We start from the raw sequence: 11290 nt of genomic DNA on the forward strand, positions 1-11290 counted from the left end.
TGTTGCGCGAGGGATTATCATTAGTTTCGTTTATCCGAGCACGTACACACGAATCGTTGTACTCTCGTAATAATTACATTCCCCCTGCGGACTCGAGTTCCTTACGAAGTTTCAACAGACTCCTTTGGCCACTGAGCGCGCTCGTTTTTCTCAAAAATTACGAGAGGTGATTGTGTCGCTGATGACGAGCACACTTGTTCTTTCTTGCGCGATGTAACGAGGCTTGCGTTACGTTAAGATTTCCCTCGTTGCGCCTGTCGCTAATTGAGGCTCGCGTATAGTAGTCTCGCTCACTGAAAATCGAGGAGAGTAAGAAGAGCGGAGCGAATTCGGGAGCCTTTTTAACGAGCGTACGGGACAAAGGAGTGAGGAGTAATAAAATCGTCAGCGAACTTTGGAAAAGCTTAGAAAATAAGAGAATGGAAAAAACGGCAAGGAATAATCGAAGGACCGGTGGACCCGGGAAAGCCAAAGAAAATTTGTGAGAAAAACGGAATCCTGATAAGAATGAGGGCAGCAACGCGACGAGAAAAAATATAATATTGAACGGAGAGGAGGGAAAATGCGAAGGAAGAATGAAAGACAAAAAAGAGCGTGATGATCCGATGCTCGCGGTGGGCGAGAACGCAACTTGAAACACTCTCACTCGTCGGGGACTTTTCTGCTCGTTGTTGGAGGGAGAGACCGTCTCTTCTTCGGGTCCCGTAGCTCGACCATCTCTCCCTCTCGACGAGACTTCGTCCGGGTATAAAGGACTCCGGTTGTACCTTCATCGGAGTCACAGAGCCAAGCGGCATCGCAGAAGCCGACATGTATCCTCTGATCGCGGTAAGCAACAGAAAAATCAACGACGACGACGACGACGACGACGACGACAGGAAAAAGAAACGAAACGAGGCACCTACAAAATTTCACCACTCCGCGATCGACGGTTGTTCGGAATTTCCCATCGGTGTTTTGCTCCAAGATAAGAAAACAAAAGTGTCTCGCTGTTTAACTCGATATTAAAATGTTTATATTTATGTGGGTATATAATTTCAACTTTTTGGAATTAATATTTGTATAAATTCAAAAATTGTATCTTCCTCGTGAAAGTTATCTTCGGTATCGCAAGTGTAGGGATATCCGAGGTCGGTACTCGCATCTCTCATACCACCGAACCGAAGAAACTGTAAACCGGAAACGGTTACAGAGCCGCGCGTATAATACGAAATCCGGATAAACTTTTATTTTCATTCTCAAGCATTCTCACAACACCGACGGCTTAATCGTCCTCGAGACTTTCTAATTCTTGATTCGACTGCAATGATTGTGAGGAACGTGCACCTCCGCTCTTCGGGATAAACGCGCCGCGCCTCATTTCTCCTCCGGTCCGGACCAATTTCACGTGTTTCCGTAGTTCCCTCTCGGTCAGCCGTTGTATTTAATTAGAGCTCTCGCGACCCCCTTATCGAATAAAAATACCCGGAAGCCTTGCAGTTCGAAGGGGGACAATTAAACGTCGAGTCGGCCTGCGTCCCCACAGAAACCGCGAGCTTTAATAACCCCCCACGAAAATTGTGGCCCGACACGAATAAAGTATCTCGCGCCGCTGAACGCGAGAGGCAGGAAGAAGAAAGATTCTTCTGGCTTCTGCGGATCGTAAAAGCGAGAATATAAATAAAGTGACGAATTGTTGGTTTGTTGCAGTGCATGATGGTTGGTATGGCAGGGCTTGCCCTGGCCGAGCCTCCGGTATCTTCGGGCTACAATTACAACAGGCCGAGTGGAGGCGGCGGCGGCGGCGGCGGTGGATACTCGTTCGGAGGTGGCGGCGGTTACTCCGGGGGTGGCGGAGGCGGAGGCGGATACACGCAGGTGTCCCCGGGAGGTCAGACGAGCGAGGGTGCGTCGGTGGACGGTGCGCTGCTGGAGCAAATTCGTCAAATTTTGTTGAAGGAAGAGCTTCAGTCGCAGCAGAGCGGTGGCTTCGGGGGTGGTTCAGGATACGCGCCGTCTTCGAGTTACGGAGCGCCCTCTTCGTCGTACGGTGCACCGAGCTCGAGCTACGGCGTGCCGTCCTATCAGACTCGGGTCGTCGGGGTCGATCTTGAGGGAATAAGACAGGCCATACAAGTCGCCCAGTTCAACCAAGTGAGCCAAGGTCAGGGCGGAGGATACCCGAGTGGACCGAGCGGCGGGTACCCGAGCGGGCCGAGCGGAAGTTACGGAGCACCGAGCAGGCCCCCGAGCGGCAGCTACGGGGCGCCCTTCTAAGTTTCACCCGCGACAGCCAAAGTAGTTACGAGTCGAAGGGACGAGGAGATTCAACCGTTTCTTCCTTTCTTTTTCTCTCATTCCGGGTCCAAGTATTCGAGGCTCTGCGGCGGTGAGGATGGAATATTCGGGGGGAAAAGCGCGTCTTCGAGTGACTTGCTGAGGTCAAAAGCAGTCGTGGCTTGAGCAGGTCAGGCGGCGACGTGTCCTCGCACCGATATTCTCCTTCGCTGCCGGCGAACAACGAGGAGCAGGAGGCTTCGAGAGCGGCGAGCGGGGAAGAAAGAAGAAACGGAGAAATCGGCAGCGCCGATTGTCCACAAGAAATTTATTTAATAAAGCAAGAATAAGAGTAAGAGCGTTGCCGAAGCGGCAGCGAATAACCCGGCCGAAATTCACAGGCGGAGGAGCTATTGCGGACGAAATTATCGAGTTTTAACGTGTAACAACAAACGAAGATATCGACGCGACGATATCGAACGCGAGAAGGTGCGAGAACGAGTAGCAACTTTTTTATATTTAACAACGAACCAACGAGACGACGAACGGAAGAACGGAAATAAGTTGAAGACGAGGAGGATATACGTGATCCAGCGTCCGCTGAACGGACGCCTTGTAAATACGACACACGATTAAACAAATCCCGGAGGACCAGCAAGGAGAAATGCATCTTTGGGGACGAGCAGCAGCAACAGCCGCGAAGAAGGAGCGAGCGAGAGAGGGAGAGCTTCGGAAACTGGTGTAAAAAGTATTCTCATGTGCAGATCGCTTGGGACCGAGTGCGACGCGAAGCAAAGCGATTTCACCCATTCGCCGTGAGAGAGCGTCGGCTCTTTCCCACCACCCTTCTTCGACCGAATGACGCAACCAAACCGGAAGCGACGATATTCCGATCGAAAGACAAGACCGAAGAGCACGAGCGAGGATTCGTGAATGAACATTCCTTCCCTGTCTTCGTCGTTCCACCGGAATCTGAAATCTTCCTTTTCTCAATAACTGAAACAACACCCACACCGGTTCAGCACCGCCAGCATCTTGTGCCAGCAAACGAAAAGCAACACGAAAAATCCACCATTTCGGTAGGCGCGAGAAACCAGAATTGCTCGCCCAGCAACTCCGAATATCTTCATTTCTTCTTACTCTCCGAAGATTAAAAACGCTCACACACACACACACGCACACACACACGAGGATACACACATATACCTATTTTTCTACTTTTTAATATTTACCCCCTAACGCTGCATTTTTATACTTGTATAAAGGCTTCTTTTTGTACGAAAACAAAAAAAAATAAAAAATAAACGTCGCCACCGTTGAAAAAAAGCTCTTCCTCGTTTTCCACTCTTCCCATCACCGAATAATCGTCGAAATATTGCTACCTTTGAAGTTTATGTAACTCGTTATCTCAGCGAGAATTCGATCCGAGATAATGTTAGATAAACTCTTCGCCATTAGTTGGTGCTGCCTACGGAGAGGTGTCGTGAAAAAGCCTCGTTACCCGGCACGCAGCGAATCGACCTCGCTGCTTCCTTTTCGTTCGCGTTGTTTCTTTTTTTTTTTTTTTTTTTCGTTTTCTCTCTTTATTTCTTCAGCGAGATAACTGGCCATTTTTCGAAAGGGTTCGGTGCGCCTTTCTCTCCTTTCACTCGCTTGAGGCCGGGAAGCCAATCGCGAGATGTTCGAGTGCACGGTTTCCCACCTTGCTCGTCCGTCCTCGGGCCTCGGAAAGCAGCAGGCCATCGGCTCCGTATAGACTCTCCTCCGCTGGACATGATGCTAAATATTCTCATCGCCAGACGAAAGAAGCGCTCTTTAAAAATTCTTTATGTGTGTGCGCACATTAATGCTTTCCTTTCTCTTCTTCCCTCTCTTTTTGTTACTCGGCTCTCTCACTCTCTCGAGTGCAAAAGGACCTCTCGATAGTTGCGAAATCCGGGGCATCGGTCAACATTCGAAAGTTACGCTGCGCGCTTCACTTGCTCTCGTATCCACGTATATGCGATCCCGGCTTGTGAACGTGTGGGATAAATTTAATCTCGCTCCCCCTCGATGTCCTCGAATTAACAGTTTTTTATGAGCCTCTTCGCCGACTCGAGTTTTATAAGGCAAAGTGTCTCTCTGACGAACACTCGGGAATCTGGAACGATCGTACGCAACGAGAAATCATTTTCTCATCCTTTTCCGTTACGAGCCCACTTTTTCATACGGTCTCGAAGGTTCGAACGGTTATCGGAGCCAGATCTCGAGAGGGACTTGGATTGGCAAGCTTCCTCTTCGCTTCTTCGAATTTTTAACTTTTTCACTGATTTTCCTCTCCGCGACGAACGAAAGTTGGTGGTGTTCGAAGCTTCTCAACTCGTTGGAACGGAATTCAAATGATTGCACACCTGAACTGAATTTTCATTCGATTAAATTTATACTTTTTACTGTAAATGCGGACTTTTAGCCAGCGACCTTTTGATTTTTCGAGATAAATTTAAATTCTTATCATCGCTGCTTGACGAATCAAAATGTTGGTCAAACTGATCTTTAACATCCGACTAATTTCGCGAGTTGGCCAATACCACAGCGTGAATAATGCATGCTTGACAAACGTTGGGCATTATTGCTCTCCCTGCGGTTTTAATGAAGACTCGGTGCTACCTCTCGGGTTGAATCATTAAAAGAGTCTGCCTGAAAGTGTTCTACTCTCGATGACTCAACTTACGCGGGGCGATGAGAAACGACAAAACACCGTGGAACGAGGGGAGAGGGAGCGACAAAATTCAGCATTTCCTTATGGGATATGTCTGAGAGACAAGATAACAGAGCTGCGAGTTGCGTTCTCCAAATGCCTCAATGACAGTAAAAAAAGTGAGGACGTTTCAAACGATTTCATTAATCGAGTTTCTATTGGTGTAGGCAACTGAGGGGATTTCGAAAGCATGGAGTTTTAGTCATTACAGTTCTCGATTAATCTTCAAAGTTGGCACCTTAATAAGGACTTTATTGGAATTTTTCGTCAAATCAATCTCAAAGTTTATTGGTTCGTTTCTCATTCGTCAGATGTGTTGGAAATTATTCGAATTTTTGTCTAAACCGATGTTGGAAACAGCGAAGAAAGTGAAAATGCAAATAAAAATTGGAATTCGAGGGTTCGTCTGTAATCTCAATGGTTCTGTAAGCTTTTATCGAATTTTATAAATTCAGATGTTTCGTACTTCAATAGGATGGACCGAAGAGACAAACGAGCCTTTGAGCTCCATATCCCTGCGACATCCCGGACGGCAAAAAGTCTACGAGAAACAAAACGAGCTTAGATGCTGAGCGGAGCCCCGGGCAAATGGACCTTCTGGTGTAGAGTCGAAAGAAAATCGTGCGAATTCTCATTAAAGTGGATTTTGCAAGAGGCTACATAATCCGCGACTCCATACGTTTTGTATGTGCTTCCCGGTCGTGTGAGAGACGAGATCATCACGCACAATAGCTCCAGTTAATGCTCCTCGGCGTCGAGAGCCTGTTTGCTCTGTATACGAAGCGAGAAAGGCCTCACACACGCGAAGAGCCGTTTGTCGGTTCTTCAGGATTTTGTAATCGACCGTAATTTCAAATGTTTCGAGAGAACCCGTCTCTCGTGGATTTTAGCACTTAATTCTCAACGCGAGTCGTCGACGAAAGAGAAACCCGAATTTTCCTGCAATTTTTAACATACAAAATTAATTATTCGGTATAATAAAAAAAAAAAAAACTTTAGAAAAAAGCTCCTACTGCTAAAACTTGTACTTTTATTTACGAAACGAAGAGAAATCGATTTTCACTTCAGTTTTTTTCCAGAAAACAGAACTTGTTTTAAAACTTTGAAAAAGTTATTGAAATATGAGGAAAAAGAGTCAAGATTCATCTGACTCGCAATTTTTCAACAAAATATCAGTAGCTTGAACATTCGTGGAAAGGAAATTCCATGAAAAAAGATTTCTACGATGATTTCCCAGTTCCTCATTGCTCGAAAAATATTGCTTCATCATTAACGATAATACGAGTTGTAAAAATACATAATTATTGAGTCAGACGAATCCTTTTTATCTCATTGAGATCTTGACTCGTAAAAGTTGGATATTCGTTTACAAAGTCGTCGTAACTCGTTACAGGCATTAAGAGTAACAAGGCGAAATTTTGTTATAGAACGATATTCTCGTTTGGTGCTCGAAATAATAATTATGAGCCTCGATTTGTAGTCTTTTTTTCATTACAGTCTCGAGGTGAAAGTATCGAGAAAATTTGTACTTCGGTTTTCTCCGTTGATTATACGGGCACGAGTTAGTCAGAGAAAATTCGTCGATTTAATTTCGAGAAATAAGAAACGAAATGGAACATGGAACATTTCAACAAGATTTTTATGCTCTTTTCCTTCTTATTCAAAAAATTAGCAAAAATTTATTTTATCATACAGGTTTATATGTACATTCGGTCCACAATTTGAATAGATTTTTCTTTCATCCCAGTACCAATTTCACTATTATCGTCAGAATGTTGAGAAATATCAATGGAACTGAAACAAGCAACATTTGAAATTGTCATCAAATTATTTAATCTTTTCAAAGTATTTCGCTAGCCCCCCGACTCCAAAATCTCATATCAACAAATTGAGAAAAGTATACTCACATCGTGCAACCGTTCTAATGGATCGTACAAGATTCAACACTTGTGATTTGACAGACGGAGGCTCCCCAAAACCTTGTATATTTTGCTGAGCTCCCCAACCAACTGTAATGAAAAAAAAATGTTTTTAAACATCAAGAACCAATCAAACACATCAATCTTATTCTACTTTTATCATAATAGAGAAATAATAAAATTCTGAAACTTTAGTACAAAAAATAAATTCTAAGTCAATTTTTAATGACGCAAAGTAACAATCACTCGAATGTTTTATAATTTTCCCAGTATCATTGAAATACAAAGAATATCTCGGACAAAAGCAAAGTAAGAACTGGAACTTCGGTCTTGTTATTTAGAACGCTACCTGTCTTGACTTACTTTGACAACATTTTTTTATTTAATACCTGGCATCAAAATGCTGCCGTGTCTGTAGATATGGGAAGAATTATATGAAATAATTTCAAACTTCTGGCTTTGTGCAATTAACTTAAAGGTTTTGAAACTCAAGGATTTCATGAACCTTACGCAGCTAGTGTCTTGTTACGTAGACCCATCAACTAGAAGGATAGATTCAATTTGATCATTTAGATTGATCATTATTTATAATATGATAAGTTATTTATTAATCATTATAAAGATTAACCTAAATGTAGAAAATAACAATTAAGACGATTGGAATTTTTGTCCATTCATTGTATAAGAAATGTATGCGAGAATTGGATGAACTTGATAAACGTCATGTGAGACGTGTCATTGCATATTGAGGTTAACGAATGCGGCATAACCCCAAAATAATTGACAGAGTTATTTCAACCGGTATTTTTTTATAAATGATTGAACGGATATTTGCAATTACTTACTTTTGACAAGAAATCTCTCTTCGTGAAGCACACAAATGGCATTTAAACATAAAAGTGTCGCTTCGAACAACGTCCAAAGAGTGAACGCCATTTTTGTTGTTTTCAATAATGTGAAGTTGTCCAAGTTTTTGTGATCGTGAAATTTTGATATTCGAAGTGTTCGAAGTTACGAAATGAAAATTATATTAGGCCGAATTTTCATTTATGAACTAATAAGTGAAATTTTCGAAAATTTAAACAATTTAACAAATCCCTGGAAGCAAAAATAATCCATGAAAATAACATGGAAAGAACTACTCTGAAATAAATGAGAATTGTAACGAATCCTGCTCTCATTAAATTCACCACGTTTACCAATAAAAAAAAAAGCGTAAAGAATTATTAGTAGACAGATAAACCTCCGTGAACTTGGCTGGCTGCGATGTTTTTTCGTTTGTTGGGCTTTGTCGGTGATTGTCTAATGAAAATGAACGTTTGTCAGAAATCAGATAATGAGGAAAATCAAAAACAAGACCCTTCTTTTTAATCGTATATTCACCATTATTTTAAAAAACTGCAATTAAAAAACTAGGTTTTTTCAATAATTTATCATTGTTATACAAAAAGTTCTTATCCGCAATAATGACTCATCGATTTAAAATAATTATTATGCGAGCCATAATCGATTATTATAAAGCTCACACAACACAACCTTACTTTCCGGCTTATCCCCTCTTCTCTGGTTTCACAAAAGTCCGTCAGAGGGCTACGGACGGAGCGCTCTCGCGTCAGCGGAGCACCGCCCATAAGACGATAAGACTCCCAATCCTGCCGTCAGGAAGTAGGAAGTGTATTATTGCCCAATCGCGTAGCGACAAAACATTAGTGAGCACTGGGATGCTCCTAATCGGACAAGAGTATCCGTATTTGAAGGTCGAATTCGAGCAAAGCTCCTCGGACTGCGCAAGATTGGGAATGGGAAATCTGAAGGCTTTACCCGCTTCAGGCAAAATCCGCTGCTCAGTGCACGACCTGCACACTGACACCTCTCCTACGTGAGAGAAGAGAATCTATAAAAAATCCCAAATTCCGATATTTGGGAAATTATTATGTACAGATGTGTATCTCACGTTGAGTATCGCAAGCAAAAAATTTCGGTTCGATGGAATTCATTCGAGAAATTCCGTTTATATAACACTTGTCGATCGAACACCAAAGCGACCTATTCGCGCTTATTTATTACATATTTATTTTATTCGTTACTACGCTACTTATTATAAAAAAGTATATTCACGTAAAAGTCGTTTTTCCTCATTTGATTAACGGCCCCGTTCATTTTAGCAGCTATTAGTAATTGTCCCTGAAAAAGGGATTTTCACATATATTTTTCATTCGTATGACGTAAATTCAAATCGATCGTATAGCAACAGCAAATAGAGAAAAAACATGGCCCAACTGTTTTTCCTGTTTGCACAAGCAGCGGCAAACATTCTGTCGTTCGAGTCGCTTATCATCGTCTCGCTTCTAGCAGCGGGGGCTGCCAATGTCGTATAGTAACGACATCTAATCAAATATAATATTCAACTTCTATAGTGAAATTACGTGATAAAATGTACTAACGAATTATTATGGCTCTTAAATAAACTTGTTCGAGATAACGTTCTCATTATACCATAATTTTCAGGATCTGACGTAATTCCACAATTAAAAAAGCACTATAAAAGCGAACCTGATCTACATTCGATATCCAGTCTTCGAGATTTACTGAGAGTTATTACGAGATACTTCTCGTAACTGCGACGACGAAAATGTCGAAGCTCGCAGTTATTTTGTGTGTCCTCGGTTTCTACGCCGCGGTAAGTAAGCTCGATCGTTTATCGGTCCGCTTCTTTTCATTCCGTTGTGTCAGCAGAGTGCTTTCTTCCAAATTCTCGAATTGTTTTGTCATATTGCGCACGAAATATTTGTAGGCAGCGATCGCGAATCCCCGGAGCAAAAGTCAGTCGCAGGTGCTCGGCATCGTTGAAGAAGCATCCAACGCCATCACTGAGCGCACCAATCAGATATTCAAAAAATTTGAGAGTCTGCGTTCAGTGAATTCTTCGGACGCGCTCCCCTTCCCTACTCGAGGCCGAACGTTCGGACAATTCATTTCCCAGGTAAGATGAGACGCGAAGATCCGAATTCTCGTTTGAGCTTCGACCATTGTTGTAATCATAATTGTATTTTTCTTCAATTTTTTCATACGCAGCTCAACAAAAACGTCGAACACGATTTCAAATCGTTCCCACCGGTCGACGAACAACAACGTATCGAACACACCAACAAATGCCGAAAAATCGTCAGTACGTTTAAGAATAAACTCGAAAACGCCATTCACGTTACTTACATGACTACACTCAAGGAGAATAATAAAACGCTGTTAGAGGAAAAAGATCGTCAACTGAGCAATATGGCCAATCTGAAAGCTACGGCAGAAAAGTGTCAGGGAACCGAATGTGAACAGGTATGTCGTAGTGCAAGAGAATGAGAGAGAGAGAGAGAGAGAATATTCATTCCGAAAAATCTAGAATCACGGTATAGCGACGACCTGAGAGTGAAAAGGGCCACTGGCTCCTTGCCCCACGCTTTGTCAATGACCCTTTGACCCTGCTATTTGACAACAGGGGATAAGAATGCTCGCTCCGTGAGCATGCTCGTTTCGGGCTGTTACTGTACACGCTGTGTTGTCCCGTCTCACTCGAATTTTCTACGTTTCTATATTTTTTATTTTCAGATCGCATCAATATTGAATCAGCTGAAAAGAAATTTCATCGACTACTCTGAGCAGGTTGAAAACGATTTCGCGAGAATCGCCGACGGATCGGCTATTAAAAAGTGGTTCTATGAGATGAACAATAAAGTTTACTTATCGCATGAAATGTCCAAAATGGTCTACGACCTTCATCAATGCATAGTCGGTCACCGTCGATGGGCACAATATGAACCAGTGTGAGCGACAGAAAATTTCCTTCAAATATTTTTCAACTTTCGCCATCGCGACCACCGTCAAAATTTTTGACTATAAATACACCAAATTCTTCGAATAATTTTATATATTAAGAGTCATCGAGCTCAAATTATCTCAGTCGGGTTGAACAATTATTAATCATTAATAAAAGAAAAGAATTTTCTTCGGATAAAAGTTCGTTATTTTATTATTCTCATATTGTTCTCATCGAAGTTCACAAACCTTCTTTTTCTCATAACACATAAATCGGAGTGCTGCGCGAAATGCCTCGTACTTTGGATCCTCTTCCTGGTAAAAACGAAAACTATCAGATTAGTGACGATCGCGTCACATACTTCGAACTCTCCTTCCGTCAACGGAGCAATAAACGACTTACTCGGTGTGGATGGGTTTAAGATTTTTTAAAATGATCTCTAAACAATCCTTATTACGATTTTATTAATCAGTCTGAAAGCGATCGATTGCCCGTTCGTCAAAAAAAAATCAAACTGCACAAAAAAATTGTCGAAAAATCCATTCAAGATCAGTCACCTAACCTCACTTG

The 11290-nt window shown here is 42.4% G+C and overlaps 3 protein-coding genes across 4 annotated transcripts; 2 read left to right on the top strand and 1 right to left on the bottom strand.

The window, feature by feature from the left end:
* The first annotated feature begins 710 nt into the window (after positions 1 to 710).
* LOC122416077 (glycine-rich cell wall structural protein 2) lies at positions 711 to 2373 on the top strand. The gene is made up of 2 exons (XM_043428758.1): positions 711 to 828; positions 1690 to 2373. The coding sequence occupies exons 1-2, from the start codon at positions 811 to 813 to the stop codon at positions 2254 to 2256; spliced, it is 585 nt and encodes a 194-aa protein (XP_043284693.1). The 5' UTR covers positions 711 to 810; the 3' UTR covers positions 2257 to 2373.
* Positions 2374 to 6611: 4238 nt separating this feature from the next.
* LOC122416078 (immediate early response 3-interacting protein 1) lies at positions 6612 to 8102 on the bottom strand. 2 transcript variants are annotated; one of them, XM_043428760.1, is made up of 3 exons: positions 7758 to 8102; positions 6901 to 7002; positions 6612 to 6787 (listed from the first exon to the last, which is right to left on the bottom strand). In XM_043428760.1, exons 1-3 carry the CDS (start codon positions 7846 to 7848, stop codon positions 6732 to 6734), a joined length of 249 nt encoding a protein of 82 aa, XP_043284695.1. In that variant the 5' UTR covers positions 7849 to 8102; the 3' UTR covers positions 6612 to 6731. The 2 variants fall into 2 exon arrangements, with proteins under 2 accessions (XP_043284695.1, XP_043284694.1); XM_043428759.1 differs by lacking the exon at positions 7758 to 8102 and adding an exon at positions 7302 to 7442.
* Positions 8103 to 9219: 1117 nt separating this feature from the next.
* LOC122415773 (uncharacterized) lies at positions 9220 to 10920 on the top strand. The gene is made up of 5 exons (XM_043428212.1): positions 9220 to 9348; positions 9421 to 9592; positions 9707 to 9895; positions 9988 to 10242; positions 10513 to 10920. Exons 2-5 carry the CDS (start codon positions 9545 to 9547, stop codon positions 10729 to 10731), a joined length of 711 nt encoding a protein of 236 aa, XP_043284147.1. The 5' UTR covers positions 9220 to 9348; positions 9421 to 9544; the 3' UTR covers positions 10732 to 10920.
* Positions 10921 to 11290: the final 370 nt, after the last annotated feature.

This window comes from Venturia canescens, chromosome 9, assembly GCF_019457755.1.
Source record: "Venturia canescens isolate UGA chromosome 9, ASM1945775v1, whole genome shotgun sequence".
Classification (NCBI taxonomy): domain Eukaryota; kingdom Metazoa; phylum Arthropoda; class Insecta; order Hymenoptera; family Ichneumonidae; genus Venturia; species Venturia canescens.

What these genes read in the sequence shown, in the direction of transcription:
- LOC122415773 (XM_043428212.1), top strand. Translation starts at nt 9,545, where the DNA reads ATGTCGAAGCTCGCAGTTATTTTGTGTGTCCTCGGTTTCTACGCCGCG. An exon ending in TCCTCGGTTTCTACGCCGCG is followed by an intron (nt 9,593 to 9,706) that starts GTAAGTAAGCTC and finishes AAATATTTGTAG; the next exon opens with GCAGCGATCGCGAATCCCCG. An exon ending in AGGGAACCGAATGTGAACAG is followed by an intron (nt 10,243 to 10,512) that starts GTATGTCGTAGT and finishes TTTTATTTTCAG; the next exon opens with ATCGCATCAATATTGAATCA.
- LOC122416078 (XM_043428759.1), bottom strand. Translation starts at nt 7,413, where the DNA reads ATGAAATCCTTGAGTTTCAAAACCTTTAAGTTAATTGCACAAAGCCAG. An exon ending in CGGCAGCATTTTGATGCCAG is followed by an intron (nt 7,003 to 7,301) that starts GTATTAAATAAA and finishes TTTTCATTACAG; the next exon opens with TTGGTTGGGGAGCTCAGCAA. An exon ending in CATTAGAACGGTTGCACGAT is followed by an intron (nt 6,788 to 6,900) that starts GTGAGTATACTT and finishes TGCTTGTTTCAG; the next exon opens with TTCCATTGATATTTCTCAAC.